The 21,997-nt window shown below is 36.3% G+C and overlaps 1 protein-coding gene across 1 annotated transcript; it reads right to left on the bottom strand.

Moving 5' to 3' along the window:
- Positions 1–16,884, bottom strand: LOC139136732 (acid-sensing ion channel 2-like). Its single transcript, XM_070704546.1, has 9 exons — positions 16,718–16,884; positions 16,249–16,401; positions 13,767–13,891; positions 10,388–10,569; positions 6,695–6,839; positions 6,383–6,439; positions 5,635–5,785; positions 4,962–5,053; positions 1–3,952 (listed from the first exon to the last, which is right to left on the bottom strand). The coding sequence occupies exons 1-9, from the start codon at positions 16,777–16,779 to the stop codon at positions 3,846–3,848; spliced, it is 1,074 nt and encodes a 357-aa protein (XP_070560647.1). The 5' UTR covers positions 16,780–16,884; the 3' UTR covers positions 1–3,845.
- Positions 16,885–21,997: the final 5,113 nt, after the last annotated feature.

Genomic DNA, 21,997 nt, shown 5'->3' with positions numbered 1-21,997 from the left:
TCAAAGAGTGTCTCGGATTTTTTTATATCTTGCTTAGTTTTTTTGGAGCACAATTTTAAAGAGATCAACTATGGTAAAGTTCACTGCTCTGGAAGTTTTTCTGGCATAAAAACTGTTTAAGAAGGTTCAAAAAAATTCTGAGACACGCTTTTGAAGACCTGTAGGATAGCTTGCATTCACATGAATTTCAGCCACATATCTCAAAGCATTGAAACAAAACATAGGGAAAACCGATTTTTGAAAGGTTATGCAAATTACCTGTCACGTGATAGTTATGTAAACAATGGTGACACTATGGTAACCAAAATGTTCCCCTATATCTAGGCTTTCCGAAAATATACAATTTACGGGGGTTCTGAGCTTATTAAACACTAGAGAATTGTTAGTTTAAAATGGTCAATTTCTTGTCTTGGAACCTTAATAAGGTGTGTCAAGTGTTGTAAAATAACTAGAAATCAATCTAGGCAGTTTTATCAAATGAAATTCAAAGATCATTGTCACCATAAATATTTTGACATTTTTTCTGTGTTCTCTTTTCAAGCCATAAAGTATAATCCAGTCAGTTTATAATTACAATCATCTCAAGCCTGCAGAAATTGACTTATCTATGCAAGACAAATGAAAAGCAAAACCGTAAACTATGCATTGCCATTTATTTGGTAGAAGTCAAACACAATACTTAGTACTATTGAGTACACAAAAGTGCTATTGAGACAGATAAAGTATAGAGACGTTGATGTAAAATGTTATATTACTTTCAAAAGTCACTGATCATTAAGAAAATGTACTGTCACATATTTTTGGCGAGAAGTTTCGCTTTATATTACTGTTGCTATAGAGATACTATAAAGTATCTGTAACTACAAAAACACCTTGCTACAAAGGAGTTCAGAGGTGTTTAACTGTCACGCATGCCAGGAAATCCCAAGAGGATTTGACCGGTTGACCTCGCTGTTAATTTTATGCAGGAAATTACAATAACAAGGCTTGGTCGAATGACGCAGTGCCTCGAGGGTGGGATCGCCAGTGGTATAGGCGGAGGAGTACCTTCCCGATGGTGATAAGTGGTGCAGATTACCGTAGCCTAAGTGACTGGCGTATACGCGTGCCAAAAGACACCTATGGTTGATTTCCTGTTGACCAGTCGGATGGCAGAGTTGCAAATACCTGGACTGAACCATTTGGTTTTTTGTGGGTGTCGGTGGTACTTTGACAATAAAAGTAAAGATGCACATATATTGAGTTTATTGTCTTGTTTATGAGCGGCCAGTATTTCCAACAGCATAAATTATGTGCATTTGCCCTTGAAGAAATAAATAATTTCGAATAAAACATCGCGAATGTAACCACATTCCTTAAGCTCGACGTACACTTAAGTGCCCCAAAGAACCATGAAATCGCCCGACTTTCGATTGAAGAGATGAGTTTTGCCAAACCGCGTATACAGAAAAAGTGGCAGATGACTTTATTTTTAGAATCATAGACAGTATATAGCGAGATGTAAAAAATGTGAAACAGGCTCCCCACCTAACTATCCTAAATGTTTTTGTGTCGAGTTTGTGTTTGATTCGTTTCGAAAATGTGTTCCTACATTCTTAACCGATTGTTAGTGTTAATGAAATGTTTGTTTCGCTTTGGATATTTGTAGAGAAGTTTGGATTAGTGTGTACGGTAACGTTTTGTTTGTGTGGGGAAAGCTTATGGCGAGACGCAGCCGGACCTATGTTGTTACAAAAGTTGATAGAGTCGCCCTTTGACGCTTGCATTTCGAAACCCGAGTGTGGTTTCTCATCAGTCGCAGTGTAGATTCTTTCCTTAGTTTGTGTTTGTGAAAATTTATTTTAATGCATTTTAGTGGTCTTGCTTTCCGATTAGCGAGGCAGGTATATTAATTTTGGTCACGTTGTGAGTCCGTTTGGTGGTTAGGTTTGTTTGTTCTATATTTCTTTACTTCGGTAAATTTTGTTTTGACTGGTGTGTCTTTTAGATTTTTGCGGAGGTTTGTGAATTTTTAGGCAATAAGTACCACTGCGGGGTACGGATTTTATGTTTATTAGATCAAGATACTTACAAGTATCCTGGTTGATGTGCTTGTTCTCGTACATTTTGATTAATAGTTCGTTTACTTTGTTTACTGTTTGTTCTGGCTTGTTGTGTATAATACTGAGTGTTGCGTAATTGCCTTTCGCATTCGAGTACGTAATCGTTTGTGTTGACAATAACGAAAAACCGACCCTTGTCGAAGCGTTATTTTCCCGAAATTTGTCCATTGTTTGCAAGCTGGTTTATCGCGATTCTTTTGGCACCCGACATGTTTTGTTTGAAAGGGTATCTCTAGAAGTGCGAGTTTAGAAGCTTCAGATAGCTTTCAAGTTTTTGTTTTTTTGTTGTTCGTGGAGTCCAATTTGACTTTTCTTTGAATTGGTGTTGCGATTGTTTGTGTCTCACGATGTAGCGTAGTCACATTATACGACTTTATTTGTTGAAATCCTGAGGTGGTTTTATTCTGTTTGGTTTTGTTGGTGTCCGAATGAATTTTAAGGCTTTTGCCTAGTACTATTTTTCGGGAGTTTCATAGTTTGAGCGATGATAGGTTGTTGTTGAATTTCATGTTGTTGTCGGCTTTTCTTTGGAAGTAGCTGATTTATTTCCACGGCCATGTTTTCTGTTACGTTACGGTGATTGTTTATTTTGTATTTAATGTTGTGTTTCAGTTGTTTGTTATGTGTACGATTTTTGTTATTTCTTTCAAGTGTTTGTGTGTTCTATGTCATTTTATGGGGTTTTTTGGGTAGTTCTCTGTTTGGAGTATTTGAAAAGGGCCGCTTGGTATGGGTTTTTGTTAGCGCTTGGCGCGTTTGTTTTGGCGATGAGCCTAGATTTTTATGCTTCTTTTCGCTGATTCGATGTGCTTGGTGAGTAGGTGTTTGCCGCCTTCTTGTCACTGTGTGTGCGTACATGGACAGTCTGCATAGCCCTTGAATGTGGTCTCGATTTTGATCAAACTTACAATTTAGGAGTATATATCAAAATTGATAAATGATTTATGTGATTACTGTAGCTATAGATAGGCTACATTCAGGACGGGCAGCGACGGGCAGTAATTAGTAGGCAAAACAGGTGGTTTTCACCGTGGGCAGAACTCGGTGCAATGATACTGAACATTAATAGTAAGCCTGTCACCTTGAAGGTAATGCTGTAGGTGAAACAAGGACTTCAAACGCACGATGGTACAAACAACACCACAAGTGAAATGTACACATAGAAATACACGCGTTCCTACGTTGTGCCAACCCGGGCCACGCGATTAAAATATGACTGATACTGCTGGATAGTGTTAATTGGGTCGGTAAACAGTCAATTAATAGTTTAATTGACTACCTGGGTGATTGGCAGGTCGTGTCCAACGACGCATATGCAAAGCAGGCCAAAAGACAAAAGCCCCCAAAGATATTGACAGCTGGCCAGGGGTCACCATGAATACGTAATGACGCTTCACTACGCAGAAACTGCGTAGTCAAGCCCTTCTTAACCGGTCAAATCCTCTTGGCATTTTCCCTCATACGTATGAATTCTACTCAATGCAAGTAGATTTTCAATAAAAATATTGACATGACGTCAGCCTTAGGTTGATAAATAGTATCAGTGGCAGCTTTGTGTCAAGTATAAAATCCTGGTTCCGATAGCATAGTCATCTAACAACAAATGATACTAGAGAGTCTTCCAGCATCGTTTATAGACATCTTTCACACACCGGTAAATGCTGTGGTGTTAAATTGCCAAACAAGGTGAGCATAATAGAAGATCGGATCCCGTGCTGTTGTCGAACACCGATGATGACATTCCTAGCGCCATGCAGAACCAAAACATCCTTTGAAGCAGATATCAAGGATTTCTATCACCGTGAGAATACTTCCGCCAAGCCATAAACCAAGGGAGCCACCTATGTCACCTAAATGAGTAAAAATATGTAGATTTTCAAAACGTATGTTTGATCGCAGAGTGCTTATAGAATAGTTGATGTTATTACAAGACAGGAAAGTAGATAATACGAAAACAGCTTGGATGTTATTCTTTGAAACTGTAAAACGTAGTTCAAAGAATGCACGTATATTGACCAAAGCTAGATTACTACTGCCTACATATTAACGGCCTTTTCCATGGAAACGAGCGTGATGACCCCCTCCCCCATTTTTTATTTCATTGTTACACTCGCACAACTTCTGAGAATGACTGTGCAAAGCTCCAAGAAAATGACAATATTGTTTCAATTTTAACGTAATTCGTCATACTCATCCTTAATGTACATAAATAGCAAAATAACTGCAGCCATCAATGTAGCCTGCTTTCCGATACCTTAAGATAAACTTTTCAAATTGTCTATACTTTTAAAGTATTAAATCTATGAACAAATTTACAGAAAACTGTGTTGTAGGCAAACCTCTATGTAAGACTTAACAGGAGAGTCATTTCTTTTCATTCTCGCTGCTGAATTTGATTCGGTCAAGACATGATTTAATAGTGGCATTTAATCATAAATTTGTTCAGGATGGTCCTACTTGAATTTGTAAATGTCCCATGGACCTGGTAATGTATTACACTCTATGAAAACCCAATAAAACTTACTGCATTTGAATGGATAATTGCCTGTATTTTAGGAGAAGAGTGCATATATAGATGAATACAGTTAATAATCCATTGCTTGTATTTAGCAAACCTGTATTGTGCATGAGAAATATCGTAATAACAACCATAACAACAACAAAAATGTAAAAAGAAGAGACAGCAGCAATTTAAAAACGAAGAGCAGGAAGACACACAGAACAATGCTATAAAATTGGTATTTTCAAAGAAAGAAAACCATAGTAAGCAATATGTTTTGTAATCGTAGAGTGTGTAAAAATAAATAAATACCAAATATCACAAATTAGACGTTTAATTATGAGTTACATATCACTTACATAGTAGCCCAAATATGTTGTACGCTTTTTCTTCCTCAACTTCATGTACAGCCAATTCTTGGAAGAATATATTGAGCTTTGCAAAGTTTTTTCTAGGAAAATATTCACAAATATTAATATAGAACTAAGGAAAACCGAGAAATTAAAAAGACAACAGACAATGTTAACAGTAATACATAGGTCGTTCTGATATAATCTACCTAGAAAGAGACGGTGCGCGACTTTTTATGACCGGCAATTATTTTGACACAAAGTACTGCGTATATCTCACAGTAAATACACAAACAATCGTTGCAAGTGTTGTAAATGTAGTATTTTTTAAAGGGTAGCTAGAATTTAGATACTCTCGTAAGTATTTTCATAGACCTTGAATTGTCTGTTGTATTTTGCTTATTTTGTTTTAAAGTCTACCCCTTAACTTATTCATTTGTATTCCTCCTCCTTTTTCATGAAGATTCGGACCTTCACAAAGAGCAATACGTGAGAGGTGCAGCATTTGAACTGGACCAACAAACAGTTTTATAACACTCTGTGTTTATGAAGATCTTGATATAGATGGTTTGGATACAATTTTCAACAATAATAATGCACATTACAGATACAAAGACAGTATGCAAAGTGACTATTCAGCCGTGAATCACGCAAGAAGCCATCAATTATTACAGCTACTTACTCAAAGTGCCCACTGGGTAAGTGAAAGAGATTTTCTAGATGGGCGCCGAGGATATCAGACGTAAACTTTGCACTCGACAGGTTTGGTTTATAGATCAGCTGGGAGCAAGGAACTGGGCATTCACAAGTAGCATTGGTGTTTCTTAAAGTAACTGAAAAGATGATTTACCACGACTTAGACATTGCCAACGAAATAGAAAATGAGACAATAATTTGAGGCATTTAATAAACAAAGAAACTGAATTATCTACCATCTGCATAGATTTATAGTTCGTGTTGCACATTGCAATCGTAGCATAATCAATTATATAGAAGTGGAGGTAAGCTGCATTCTCTATGATAGATGATGGTAATTGGTGTTATGTACGGTATAGACAAAACAAAAAATATTTGAAATAGAAAACAAAAAATATGCTTGAATATTAATGTTCATATTTTTATGGGACGTATAATGAACACTACAAGAAGTTATCATCAAAACTACATTGGATACGTAGATATTCATAACGCTGTTCCACAGCTTTTAAGCTGGTCTACAGAATAAGAGATAGTCTACAAGGCACGCTAATTACGTCACTCCTTCTTAGTTTAATTCTATTAATCAAACCAGTAGGTCAGTATTGTTTAAAATCAAAATACAGCAAGAACAATTTCTCACGCCTACATTCAAAAGAAAAAGTTGATAAGATACGTTATCGGTCGAACTTTTGTGTTGATAATACCGGCTATGGCGCTATAAATCAACTTACCTGACGCTGCTTGGCCACAATAAAAAGACTGCTGGATGTCACATACAGTAATGTTTCCTGTTGACAAATGAAATGATTACTTTAAGACGTTTAACGGACTTACTTTCTATCTAACGAATTATGATAATGATGATTATTATTAACTCCACCAGTCCCTCTGCAACTATTTAAAAAATATTCCTAATCGTGCAAACACAAGACTTATATTAAAGAGACAAAGTGTTAATAATTGGAATAATAGATGAAGATATTGCTCTTGCAACTTCTAATTGACCTTTATCGTCAATAAAAGCAATAACGTCAATGCAGTACCTGGCATGTAAAACAGTTTACATCCACACATTTGCACCATAAAATCTGTGGAGCACTCCATTCTGCAAGCATTTATCGAGTATTTATCGTAATATTTCAAAGACTTCTCTCCACATCTACCATGCGGGGGCGTGATATTCGTAATCTGCAAAATCAAATGGCCATTCAAATATATTTACACCCGTGGCCACTTTACTGTTGATTAAGCCTACTTGATGCAGTCAGAAATTCTGCTTGTATAAAGACAAGACAGACCCTGCCAAGGGTTGTAAATGAGAGCTAACGATTGGCACCCTGGTGTTGTATCACCCCTATTTGTAACAATCAACCCTATTTGTAACAAAACTTAATTTACAAAAAAACTTTGCCGTATTTGTTGAAATATTAATAAAATATGCATATTTGTATGTTTTGGAGCAATTTTCATTTTTTTTCCTTGTCAAAACTCATTTTTACGAATCTGCTTTTGTTACAAATTGGGTTGATTGTTACAAATAGGGGTGACATGTCAACCCTATTTGTAACAATCAACCCTATTTGTAACAAAATCTAATTTTCAAAAAAACTTGGCCGTATTTGATGAAATCTTGATGAAATATACATATTTATATGTTTGGGGCAATTTTCTTTTTTTCCTTGTCGAAACTCCTTTTTTTCGAAAATGATCGGTAGCTTAAATTTCGTCGTGCAGGTAGTTCCTAGGGATAAGAGGCCTACTCGTAAGATATAATCCAGACGTGGAGATACATGCAAAAAGTTTGTTTCTGGGCAATTTTCACGCATTTCGGTCAAAAAAGTTAAGGAATCTTGTTTTCCGACCGAAATCTTACTAAACCTACAAGGGGTTAACTTTTGGTAAAAATAGGGTTGATTGTTACAAATAGGGGTGACGTGTCAACCCTATTTGTAACAATCAACCCTATTTGTAACAATCAACCCTATTTGTAACAAAAATTTAACCAATTTGTTACAAAACCTAATTTATAAAAAAATTGGCAGTATTTGATGAAATCTTGATGAAATATATATGTTGGGCAATTTTCTTTTTACCTTGTCGAAACTCATTTTTTTCCGAAAATGCTCGTGAGATTAAATTTCTTTGCGGGTTTCTTGGGATAAGAAGCCTACTCGTAAGATATAATCAAGTCATGCAGATACATGCCAAAAGTTTGTTTCGGGGCAATTTTCACGAATTTCGGTCAAAAAAGTTAAGGAATCTTGTTTTCCGACCGAAATCTTACTAAACCTACAAGGGGTTAACTTTTGGTACAAATAGGGTTGATTGTTACAAATAGGGGTGACGTGTCAACCCTATTTGTAACAATCAACCCTATTTGTAACAAATTAAACCATTATGTAAATACTTTACTAATATGTATATTTCATCAAGATTGTATCAAATACGGCCAAGTTTTTTTTGAAAATTAAGTTTTGTTACAAATAGGGTTGATTGTTACAAATAGGGGTGATACAGGTGTTAACTATTGAGACACAAGATACCACTTTTATATAATTTTATTAAAGGCTCTACGCGATAATTAGTTTATTGCGGCAAAACACCTTTATGAGATCACTGCTATAGCATCACGCAAACTTGTGTGTCCCATGCAGACAGTGTGTCTGGGCAAAATGAAATAAGCAAGACTTGTACATTGACCAGTGCATGGTAATGTCACATCGTATCTCAATCTTGAACACAGGGTGCCAATGGTAAACTTTCATTTACAACGCCTGATAGAGCTGATTTTGCCTTTGTACAAACATTATTTTTGACTGCATCAAGTGGGCTTAATCGACAGTAAAGTCGCCATGGTTGTAAGAGTTAATGTTATCACTTGTTCGTGACCACTTCAAATTTGGTTTCTGAATGAATAAACATATATCCTATATGTATCATGAATAAAGGTATCATAATATTTTATCTTTTTATTTACACAAATATAGACATACATGTATATATGTTGTACAATATAAGTGTGTCTATATGACTGTCTGTCTGCCTGTCTGTCTGTATGTTTGTCTATTTGTCTGTCTGTAAAAAATATAAATATATACATTTATGCATGCATGTATATATGTTATAGAAATAACGGGTGACGCGCTGACCATTAACGTTTATTTATGGGCAAGGGCGAGAGGAAAGCCAAAAATTAACGTGCGAGGCTTATTTTATCAACGAAGCCCCCAAAAACGTCAAAATTTACGAAAATTTCCCTTGCGAACGACAACGGGGCCCCAGAACTTGTCAGTGAGTAGTGCGCGCTGCGAAAATTTTGCAAATTCTTAGATTTTTTTGAAAAGTGTCTTAACTTGGCTAACAAGTGCTCCATTTTATTTTGTGATTGATTATGATGTTTGTACAAATCACAATTTTCCTCTTTAGCTGTAAAGTTACTATGTTTACGATATAATTCATGCTCATTGGCATGTAAACAAACCATTGCAGTATTTGCGGGCAGTCACGTGGTTCAGCTCCAACCAATTAAAATGCGATGGACAGGCATGGTAATATAATGTACAATATAAGTGTGTGTATATGTATGTCTCTCTCTCTCTGTAAAAAACATACATACATACATACATACATACATACATACATACATACATACATACATACATGCATACATACATACATACATACAGACAGACAGACAGACATACATACATACATACATACATACATACATACATACATACATACATACATACATACATACATACATACATACATACACGCATGTATGCACACATCGATACCTGCCTACGTAACCTACCTACCTACAACGCTTACAGGCAAGCCTTGCCACTTCGATGCCTTGTATACATTTTTTTACACACACCAAACGTTTTCATATCATTAACAGGAAGGAACCTAATGACTGGATTGTTTGTACAGGATAAACAACAGAAAACCGACACCGAAATATATTTGACATGTAAGCCTTGAGACAGATTACTATCACCAGTCTGGGGTGCAAATTAATGTCTTTACGACCAGACCAGTCATTAGGTTCCTTCCTATTAATGATATGGAAACGTTTAGTGTGTGTAAAAAACATGCATACCAGGGATCGAAGTGGCAAGGCTTGCCTGTAAGCGTTGTACCTACCTACACATACATACCATACAGAAATATACCCACACATGACAGACCAAGCCCAACTGTCAAGGAGATTCAAGCCACTTTATTGTGTATTATAAAGAGATTGCGAAATATGATGTGTGTATGTGCGATGTATGGTAGTGAGCATGCGTGCGTGGGTGCTTCACGAACTCTACAACGTGTTGAGCGGTCTCAGTCAGAAAAATGTAACAACTTAGCCGGCTATTGAACCACTCTTTTTTGGGAGTGGAGATTTAGCCGAGTGGTTCTGTCTGTGACCTCTCAGCTAGGCGACTGATGCCGTATGTTGTGGGTTCGAATCCGATTGAAAACTATCCGTATTACAATGAGAATATAAAAGCTATTTAAACTTTATCAAAGGCCTCTGAACACCGATATCTTAACAAAAACTGATGAAAAAGAGGATGGTGTAAAGGTTTTTGTGCATGCTCAGGATAAAAGCATACTCCCCTCTTTCATTAAAATTGGTTTCATATATCAGTATGCATACAGTAATAGATTATATTGCACAGTCACATTCTAAATCTAGTATTTACATTCAGGCAAACGGAATTCCTATGTTTACTTACATTGGTCGCATCAATACCTATACGCACTTCTTGACCGACTGATACAGCAAAGCCCAAGTCACCAACCAACGGGACGTCCCCTTGGGAATACAACATCACCTGAAATCCTACTGAAAACCGTGGTCCAATATTGTACTCTGCCTGAACGGCATCTACCATAACACTAAAGCCAAATGATTCTCCTGTTTAATGAAGACAAAATGGTTGCATTGTAACGAAATTGATATGACATTGACAAAGTAAGGTATGGTTTTATTAGCTCCCATTTGCCATACATATATGGCAATTGGGAGGTTATATGGTTGAAAAAATCTGTATGTGAGGTGTCTGTCTGTCTGTCTGTCTGTCTGTCTGTCTGTCTGTCTGTCTGTCTGTATGGATGGATGGATGGATGGATGGATGGATGGATGGATGGATGTCCGTCCAACGCAAAAACTCACGAACTGCTGCACGTATTAAGCTGATTTTTGGTGTAGTGATGCTATATATAGGCTGGATGTGCCGTTGTTAAAATGAACTTGTTAGTCTCATGAATATGCAAATGAGGTAGAAAAAAGGGCGGAAATGGTCAAAAATCAATTACTCAGGAACTACTCATCTGATCATTGTCATATTTGGGTTTTAGGTACAGTGGGCCCAACTCATTTAAAAATATAGATTTGATGTCAATATTTGATGCTTTCTATTTTTAATGATTATTTTTTTTGCCATTTTAGTAAAAATCTTTTTCTCTTAAACCAATGGTCGGATCGCTTTAAAATGTAGCGTGCAGGTGCCTTGTGATAACTCAAAATAGAATTCATCGAAATTATGGCAAAATTTGCATATTTGTATTTTTGGGCAATTGTTGCCATTTTTGGTCAAAAAACTCTTCATTGAAACTGTGTATGCCATTACTTTCTAATTGGGTGTACAGGTTCCTAGGAGTGACCTAAAGATGACTCGGTGAACTAAGGCAAAATTTGCAAATTTGTGGTACTTTTTGCCATGCTTTCAAATTTGGTACACAGGTTAAATGTAGTAGGTCATTCATTTAAAGTCAAGTACTGCCAGTGTGAATGAGCAGATTATGATTGTGCAGTTCAAGGCTGAGTAGTTGTTTATTGGAATGATGCAATGTTAGACGGTATTTGATATTTAGCTGAATATGACTTACATTGTATGTAACTCTTGTACTGTATAAACCCTATCAATTCACCCAGAAAAAATATTTAATATGATTTTAAATAATTAAATTAATTTGGAAATCAACAAAGCCAAAATAATTTTAGTGTAGAATTATTAGAAAGTTCAACATTTTTGACAGTTCATAGTGAAATGTTAACCATCTTGGATGATTAAAACGTGTAGAGGCAACTTTCCTGAATCCCAAATTTGACATATTCTGTACCATCATGTATTGTTCTCTGTATGTTATCTAAAAGAAATTGCTCATAATAGTTTGTCATGATAGGTTGGCCATATAAAGAGAGCTAGAGAAAGTTCCGATTTCCAGTTGTGGTCAACTTGATAAGGATAAAAAAATAAAATTACATTTTGAGGAAAAAAATAGCAACTAAAAGAGTGGTCAAAGTGATAGGGTTTTTTATGGTAAAGCTGGGCTATAAGATTCCTCATGTTCTATTTATAGCAATTATGCAATCTATGTAAACAGTGCAATGAAAGAGTTACATAATTCCTCATAATGCTTTTGATGACCTTGAACTTCTTAAGTTGCAAACATATGTCTCTTCAGTGTGCTTTTTCTTAGTACGTACAGTGTCAACTTATTCAACAGAACTTACTTGCAATGTTAATTTGAGAGTTAAAATGTGCTTGGTTAATAGGATGAAAATACTGATAAAGATAACCAGCTTAAGATTCTTTATAACCTGACAGATATGCTGTTTTTTATGATATAATCTTGATAAGCTAGGCATGTTTACTTTAATTATAATGTAATTAACTCTTGTTTATATTATTATAAGCAGTAGTATCAAGTTGAACAAGCTGATATTGATAGGTTGGTCGGCTGTTGGAGGGTAAAAGCTGTAAAAATAAATGTATCTATGTATGCATGTCTATCTGTCTGTCTGTCTGTCTGTCTGTCTGTCTGTCTGTCTGTATGTATGTATGTATGTATGTATGTATGTATGTATGTATGTATGTATGTATGTATGTATGTATGTATGTATGTATGTATGTATGTATGTATGTATGTATGTATGTATGTATGTATGTATGTATGTATGTATGTATGTATGTATGCATGCATGTATGTATGTATGTTAGTATGTGCGGATGTATGTCCGTCCACATTAAAAACTCCTAAACCGCAGCACCTACCATCTTAGTATTTGGTGGACAGGTGCACCCAGGGGTGGAGATGTGAATTTGTTCAAATGAATATGCCAAAGTCAAAAATATGCAAATGTGGGGGAAAAAAGGTAAAATCCTGCAAATTGCTAAAACTCTGTAATCACTGACCAGATTTGGTTGAAACTTGATACGCAGGCTCTTTATAGTGACTTAAATTACATTTCTTCAATTTGTGGTGAAATGTTGAAAGTTGTATTTTTGGGGCGATTTTCCCGTTTTTGGGCAAAAAATCTTATTTTCTGAAAGCGCTCATCCCATTGCCTTGAAAACTTGTATGTATGATCCCAGGGTTTGCCTTTGTCAGATTAGTTCAAATTGTGGTGAAATTTTTATATTTGTATTTTTGGGGCAATTTTTTCGCATTTTTTGTCAAAAAATCATTTTCTCCCAAAGTATTTGTTGGATTGCTTTAAAAGATGATAGTCTTGATCCTGGGGTTTTTCTGTCAGATATGTAAAAGTCATTATGAGATGGAGCATTTCATATTGCTGGGGTATAAGATTAATTTGGACTTACAATGGAATTTTCTTAGTAATCAACCTGTAAGAATGCAATGTCATGTGTGTACTAGTACTTAGTATTTCTGTAAAATGGGAGCACAGTGTCATTGACACTATTTCTCACTATTGGAAAAAATGGCCCATTGCCACTGAATGCAAACAGAGCACAGTATATGACGTTAACCCTGACCCTAACCCAGAAAATTGGTGACACGTTACCGTTTGTACCAGGGTGCGATGTCAATGTCACGAAGATGTTTTCTGGTTACGTATAGAGTTCAAACTCAAGTAACACTGTTTGCATAGCAAATCTTGTATCACTGTTGGACTTTTATAAAATGTGTTAAATGAAAGAAGTTGTTGTGCATTGATCACTAAAGGGTTTACTGATTCACAATACCACAGTGTAGATTAAGAACATAATCGGCTCATTATCTTTACCGACGTAGACAATGTACGCAGCTAAATATGAAAGAACTCAAACGAATTTAGATTTTTTAAAATTTCAATGAGCATGTTACCTGTGTATTTGACTTTACGTATCTCGTCACCGTCTTCTCCTGTATTGAAGGCATAGCAAACACCGAAATCTGTCAGAATCGGTTTTAGAACGTGCACATCGATGGGTAGCCCTTGCCACATTGGTCTAAATGAACGCAAGGAAGTACGTCAATCAAATTACAAATCGGAGTCTTGAAACGAAATATATGTGTGCGTTTATTCAGTTTGCTTCGGATTTAATATCTCTTGAATAGCATACTACAAGGCATACTTATATTTAATCCCCAGCAAACAAAACAAGTGTAAAGGGAAGGCTTCTTCAACGGGTGTTTGAATGAAGTTTGTTGCAATAATATTTAGATTTGGTTTCTCAAGGGATCACCCGAGCACCGGCTGACATAACAAAAAACTCGATAGTTTAACAACACACTTACAGTTATTTCTAGAACAGCAATGGTATTCTGAGCGATACACATATATTATTGCTAATATATGAATCTTACATTAAACTTTTAAGTAATAGCTTTCATTATATTCATACTAGCATCTGGCCATTCAAAATGATGAGAAATACCAACTGACATTTGTTATACACCCCATATATATGCCATTCTTACCACCCCAACAACACAAAGGGAGGGCCATGTCCTATGTATTCCATATGACACTCATGGGAAACCAATATAGATAATCAATTTTTCTGTACAGTATAACTTGAACAAGCAACGTTCAATAAGTTATTAATTTGTGTGTTCCCATGCCCACTTAGAAGACAGATAACGGAGATGCCTTATATTGGTATCGTTAATTAGCAACTTTTACATTTTTCTTTTCACTGCTAATGACCAAAATACAGTCTTGTGATCAAGTTGAGTGCTGTGAAATATTTTAGTTCAATATGTAAGAATGCAAGATGTCAAACCGAAGTATAGGCGCTAGACAGTGAACAGACAGTTGTTTGTATATATTGCCCTGAAACAATACAAAACCCAATATTTAATAGCATTAAAAAGAGATACAATATTGGCCACACATACAGAAATATGATTTGCAACCTTTGGTATGGCATTAAGCAATGTACAAACTTTAAAAAATTGCTATGAAACTGAATATGTCAATGGCTATTTAGGTCAGCAAAATTTCAAAAATAAACTAAGCATCCCTAGGAACAAAGACCACGCTCCTAGCAATTAACCTATCTCAAAATATAAGTAAATTAAGAAAACAAAGTTTGAATAAACAATGTAACTGTTATTGGGCTCGTAGCAGCCACGAAATGAGTGGTTTTAAAACTAAAACACAGTCATGATATTATTTGAGTAACTACACAAACACCAATAACATTGTAGAAAGAAATGTATATGGAGCAGCTATGATCGTGCCCTTTGAAGCAAAAAATATTCCTGCATCTAAAGGACACTGTTGATGATTGTGTAATCAAAATACAGAAACAATTCAATCTCTAATCATAATATTACCATCTACTAGCTCTTTACAGATTTCCCGCGCCACATTATTGCTGAATCAACCAAATAATTATTTGTGTGATCGAATATCTTCTTTTGTTTGGTAATAAATAAGGTAATAGTCTCCGCCGTGCACAATATTGAACTTTCAGAAATATGGTGAACGATGTTGGTGGATTGTGACATCACAAACACCGGATCACGCACAAATAGACTCAATCCGGAACAACTGACCATTCTGGCCTCTCTTTTCCTAGACACGATGACTATCATCGATCTAAAAGTTGGACATTAAAAGTTAATAAATGCGGTTGAAGAAGAGACCCTCACTTTGGTTTTAAAGCGCAAAATATGACGGATCAATCAAAGGAGAATTAAAGGTAGCCCAAGTCACGTGACCAGTGTAAACGAACAGTAGGATTCAGCAGCATCTAGCCACGTACCACAATTGTACAATTACGAGGAACAGTATCATAAATTCTGTATTTTGTTTTGTTTGATATGGTGTTTGCTTATAGTTGGATTCTCAAGTGATCCTGATTGTTTTCCTTTGCAAAAACAACTGCATGTTTCGTGGTTTCTAGGGGCGCGATAACAGCTGCCATTCACTTTCATATTTGTTTTGTTTTATTCACTTACCTTAACAATCCGGGTGTTTTGTTTAAGAAGGGTTGTAATTTACCTTCAGTTGTTACTGAGGACACGGTTACGGTTGGTGGACATACTTAGTTTCTTTTGCACGTTTGCTGACCTAAATACTTATCACAATCTTCGGTTTCGTCAAAACTTGTTGTTATAACATATTGGTTTGCTAAAACATATCGGGTCCAGTGTTTATACAAAAGGGTTAGTAGTACATATTGAATAAATTAATACACATAGGGGGATACAGCCCTTGCTATTCGGTGCAGCCTTCGACTCTCAGTTGTGGGGAAATCATTCTTACATATACTACGGCACTTGCACAATGGCTAAGACATTACTTGCAGACTGTAAGCTATCGAGAGAAGCTTGCTGTACAAATTGTTCTACTTACGCATAAAACATTGAGTCGAGTTGGTGTGCAGACTGTATATAGAATTGTTCTGAGGCCGTTGATGAGATGTTAACACTTGTGAAATCCGGAAACTCGTATGAGTACATAGCGTCAAAAAGTCCACTGAGATTGGCTTCTGCGATGGCTGAATGTCTAAGGGATACAATATCATTGACACTGATGTCATTGATGAGACGTTAAATTTCTGGTAAACAATTCAATCCTTGACTTGCGTTATTGTCAACTTGCAAAATCTCAAAGATTTACGATATTAACTTTGTTTAGAAATCTTGCAAAACGTTTAGATACAGTAGCTATGACTACAAATATGCAAATATGTAGCATATATAAAAACAGTTTACAAAGTGTTTAAGTAAAAGCAAGTATACTTTCGTTATATACCGGTAGATGTGATGCCTTGATTTCTAACGCTTTCCATCATCTTATACAATGTTTAGGAGATACATACCTATGCAAGTTGAAGTTACAAATGGCAACAGCGGGAAAGGTCAGCTCGTCGACGTATTTCATCCTTACATTAACATTTACAGGGAAAGCAGCAAAGTAAGATATTCTATCCCAGATCTGGAATGACACCAATCCCAGTCCGCTTACCAAGACTAACAGCCATAAGGTCCTATAGTTGGTCGATGAAAGTAAACGTCACCAAATGAGCAGTTAAAAGTTAAAAGAGCCTGTAATATATTTCCAGACAATCTTCATTGTACCTTAGTCTGCAAACGGGGTTTTGTGAATTATTGTTCAGAATAGCAATTAATTTGTAACAGGATTAGAACTAATTTGGGATAATTGGATGGTGAAGTAATGTCCATTTAATCTGCAACTGTAAGCTCATCTGCTTTTCTTTTAAAGTAATACACTTGTTTTTATGAGTAATTTGTAACATTGCATCATTCATCAATATGTTATCTAGAATTTTTAAGAAATTTGAAAAATATGGAAATCCAATTATCCTAAATTAGTTCCAATCGTGTTTTGTTTGTTGCAAATTAAAATTGCCGGTTTAGAAATATAAAATTCAGTCAGATTCTGAAATGAAATTTTGTCATTTGTGCTTCGCTACCTATAGCGCATGACCATTCTGCTATTCACTCATGCATACATGATTCCTAATTAAGTTACACTTGAACATACTGCCACAATCTTCCACATTGGCGCACAGAATAATAATATTCCACGCTTACAATACATTAGCGTTCTCGGACGCGAGTGATCAAGCTGCTTTGTTTGGACTAGCAATGCTGGCGCCACGAAATACCAGCACAGTATCGACACCATGATCTCGCTCATTTAAACGTTTAAAAGAATTGCCAAATAACTTATTTTCTCATGGAGGTATTCTGCGCGTACCCCCATGTTCTATTGTATTTCAACCAATCGTAATATTGAGCCGTTGTTATCATTTTAACTTATTCATGGCGTGGGTTTGAAACAAAAGAATTGTAGCAAGCCACGCACGGGCAAGTGATAATTTCTACTTTTGTAATCTTTTCTAATGTCGGTAAATCAAAGTATTGTCTCATTATATTCTTTATGGCGTCGGCATCCGACATAGCCAAGATACTGTATAAATGGACACACTAACTCAGAAGCTGGGGAGGACCGATAACCACGGTCACTCTCTTGTGGAGTGACCGAGACAGGACATTCACTCAGAAACTAACTTGGGCCAAGATTCAGCTAGGAACTAGAATTTTGGACCACGGTCACTCTCTAGTGGAGTGACCGAAACTGGGAGTCAGGACCAGACTCATGTATCAGTGGCTGGGCCGAGAGACTCAGCCATGGTTCCGTATTCAATAAATTAGTTTCAGTTATACATCAACCCTCATCGTCACTTCCAGCTGCTTATTCCTAAAGTTATAACAATACGCTAAATTGATGATAATCCAAGTAAGTTCCTTGACCTCACCTTTTTGCCAAGAATGCTCTTTCATCGGTTAAACTTTTATGAGATAGCCCGGGGAATTCTGATTCAAGTCTACTTCTTACTGACGTTATCTCAATAGGCAAGTGCACAGAGATATCTCCATTTCGTCGGCACAATTGCCCTCTCGAGATTTTCGGCATTTGAAAATATAGACACTGTTGGACGCTCACTTCGCCAACAGACACTACGAGCGAACGGATCCAAAATCCATGGCAATAACTTTAAACTTTCGTCTAACCTTTTAAATGGCTCGTCTCAATTTTTGGGGATACATCCTGCAATTTCGGAAGAAAGATTGGTGCCTCGTGTGTAGAGACTTTTGATGGACACTATAAAAATGATCATATAAGGGTAGTCATTTCTTGAGACTTAATGCTGCCGAGAAGTTGTTGACGACATTATATTTGCTAAATTCAGCTTTATCTTGTAGTTGCTATGGTTTTCAATAATGCCCATAATGGTATCTCACCTTTTATTGTTAAAATCTCAAACTAACCCTCTTGGTTACCGACAAATTACGTGCCCCCAGTGATTCAAGGTCAAGTCCTATGTAGCTCCAGCCAGAACGCATAGCAAATATTCCCCCATGAAAATTCAGTTCCATTGCCTTAATGTCTTATTATTTCATATCTCTTTTAAATCGTTACACAAACACATTACACTTACGCCTACACATAGATTACTCTTTATCGCAAACAATTGGCAAAGGAGCTTTAATTCTACATCATAAATTGGCAATCGATACTAATTAATGGACATCTTTGACTACTTGAACGGTTTGCTTCCTTAAAAATGAACTTGTTCTGTATTTAATGACGCAACCTACACCAGCTATATGGTTAATTTTGTTGTTAAATATATAGTGCAGGTTTTTGATCGATTGTTTATTCAGTTGCAATGCTTCTATTTAAGGTCATCTGTCAGATGAGTCAAAACGTGACAGAGGACTGTTGTTATATCAGGCACTTTATTCTTTTGCATTATTTATATTAATAAAAAAATTGACCTTTTTATCAACTACCGAGAAAGGTCCTTGCTTCTCAGCGCCAATGTCAAGAGATATGTTTTGTGTTCTGGGCTACTTATTTTTCATACACCCTTAATACAAGCACTTGCTGTATTAGGAAATAATGCTTTGTTACAATATCGAACTGAAGTCAAAACAAACAGGCAACGGGCAAGGTCGAGGTGAGTTTTGACAATTTGATAAACAGTTACGTCTACATATTTTTTACAGAAATTGACAGATGTTTGCTGTGAATCAAATGAATGGTACATTCTGGTCTACCGTGTCACTCAAACCGCAGTTGAATAAGGAGGCACAAGACCACTAATTAATTTTCCATAGGCCACCACAGTAGCGTTGAGCTCGATTTCCTATTTTAAAATATTCAGCGGCACGAATCCTCTTAACAGGTGTTAGGTCAATGTCAGCTTGACTAGTGATTAATTTTTCGTGTGGGCAAGGCCACGAAAATTTTGAGATAGCAATGAAAATAGCGCCCTCATTGGTGTTTTTGACAAAATTCAGGCTTATTGTTATGATTTCTATTAGCCCTAGAACTCCTCACATTACCATCAAATGCTTCAGCCATTATTCACAACAGTCTGCATTTTGATTCAGGCAGAAAAATATCTTTACAAAAATTCTTGACGTTAAAGTTCAAACTAAACAAGCATCCATGCTGATATCAAAACTTCAAGGTCTGCACTATTTTCCTTCCGAACTATCTTCGTAACGAACCCGGAAGTGAAATAGTGGTCTTGTGCCAATATAGTGAACCTTAAATTGACAAAAGTGCACAATTTTAACACCAATGAAAGTGTTCTTCCCAAAAAAGATAATTTCACAAATAGAATCCCTCCCCGAAATTAAACCCCGGTTTCAGGGGATAGGCCTATTTCAATCGACTTTCACCGAAATTTTGAATAATAAATTTCTCTGTAGAAAACCGGATGGATGGATTTGCACGAATTTTTGATATAAAACCAAGAAATTGTATGTCTAAACAATAAAAGTTCTGGTTTGACAAATTAAATTGAATTAGGAGAGAAATTGACAAAAAGCTATGCCATACCCCTATTCCTGACTGAGTCCAATATTGCCGCCAGCAGGGATTTGGGCCCCCAAGTATATCAAAATTAGTGTCTGAGGTGGTTTCCACATACCTTTATATTTCCAAGTAATGTTCGGAGTGATAGAAAGTGCAAAAGGTTGTTATTTTTCAGCATAGGACATCATATGTACTGAAATATGTCCCCCTATAGGGCTTCCTTTGGGCCGTCAATTAGGCACAAGACCACTAATTAATTTTCCATCGGCCACCCGGAAGTGAATTAGTGGTCTTGTGCCAGGAGCTGTAATTGAAAGTTCGATATAATGTGAAAGAGTAGTCACAGGGATAAAAGAAAAAGGATATAAATAGAAGTGAATAACATAAGCAGACCGTCAGGAATCAATGTTTACAAAGAAGACAAACATTATCAGCAAAGTCAACAAAAATGACGTGGGAATGTTTGCAAGGAATCTGCATTTCTAAAAGTGGTAATGGTCTGGACTGTGAAGCGCGGACGAATGTCAACGATGCAAAGAAGAGTATAGTAAACTTGATTGGAACTAATTTTGGATAATTGGATGGTGAATTAGTATCATTTTAATCTGCAAATGTAATCTCATCCACTTTTCCTTTTAAGTTACTGGCTTGTTATTATGAGTGATTTGTTATATTGCAACATTCACCTATAGGAAACCCAACACTTTTGATACATTTACCAAATATGAAGGTCCAATTATCCCAAATTAGTTCCAGTCGTGTTACTATATGATTGTCATTGAAGAGTTTGTGCAGTCATACCTTACCAAGCTGGTGTGTGGAGTATTGCTCTTTTACTTTTAACTTTTAGAGGGGTGAAAATTTGTCCTGAGCATTAAAACTGTGGTTTTATTTTTCATTATGCATTTTGGTGCTTTGCCCTTTAAAAATTTCAGACACTTAAAAAAAAAACTAGCGTTTCTCCATCTCATGACACTTCTTTGGTTCATTCGCTGTCATGATTGAGAGGTTACGATCGACGTTACGAACCAATGTGAAGGACGTCTCGTACTCGTGCAGACTGAAACCATTGAAAACGTTAGATTTTTGAGAAATTACTTAAGCCATTGAAGGGCCACCCATCGACGAGGACGTTGCTGAGATATTGTGCTGCAACAAGCAGGACTTGGAAAAAAATAATTTCATTCGTATAGGAAGGTATAGGACTATTTATACAAAATGTGCCACGCTAGTCTGTATCACATCCGCTCAATGAGAAGTACTGGTGTTGTGATTTAAAGCTTTGACAAGATGTGTCATCATCAATTGTATTTTAAACAAATATATAATTTTGATTTCCAGGTGTATTTACAGTGTTTGTGGCACCTGAAGATCGTTTTACACAGCCAACAAAAATTGACCGTTTCGTATGCTTCTGTCAATTTTAAAGTTGAACATTGAGAGTAGAGAGATACTTGCCTTCTCAGGAGGGTGACTGACGTTCCGAAAACGACCTTTATTCCAGCTATACCGATGCTGTCACTGACAGTGGACATGAACCTATAACGCTCTTTCTCTTCCCTGGAAGCGTTCGGTTTTTTGTAGGATTCTGCAGACTCCTTTTCAATCACAAAGTTATTGATGGATACAGGTAACTCGTCCCTCTTCTTCAAGTCGTCCTTCTCGCGTACATGAATTACGTGTATCTTTGTCTTCTTTGCCGACATCTCGATTTATGCACTCTCATCTAACGAAGTGAAAAATA

This window comes from Ptychodera flava, chromosome 7, assembly GCF_041260155.1.
Source record: "Ptychodera flava strain L36383 chromosome 7, AS_Pfla_20210202, whole genome shotgun sequence".
In the NCBI taxonomy this organism is placed as follows: Eukaryota; Metazoa; Hemichordata; class Enteropneusta; family Ptychoderidae; genus Ptychodera; species Ptychodera flava.
Note: the sequence above shows the minus strand (reverse complement) of the source record. Positions and strands in the feature narration are given on the sequence as shown.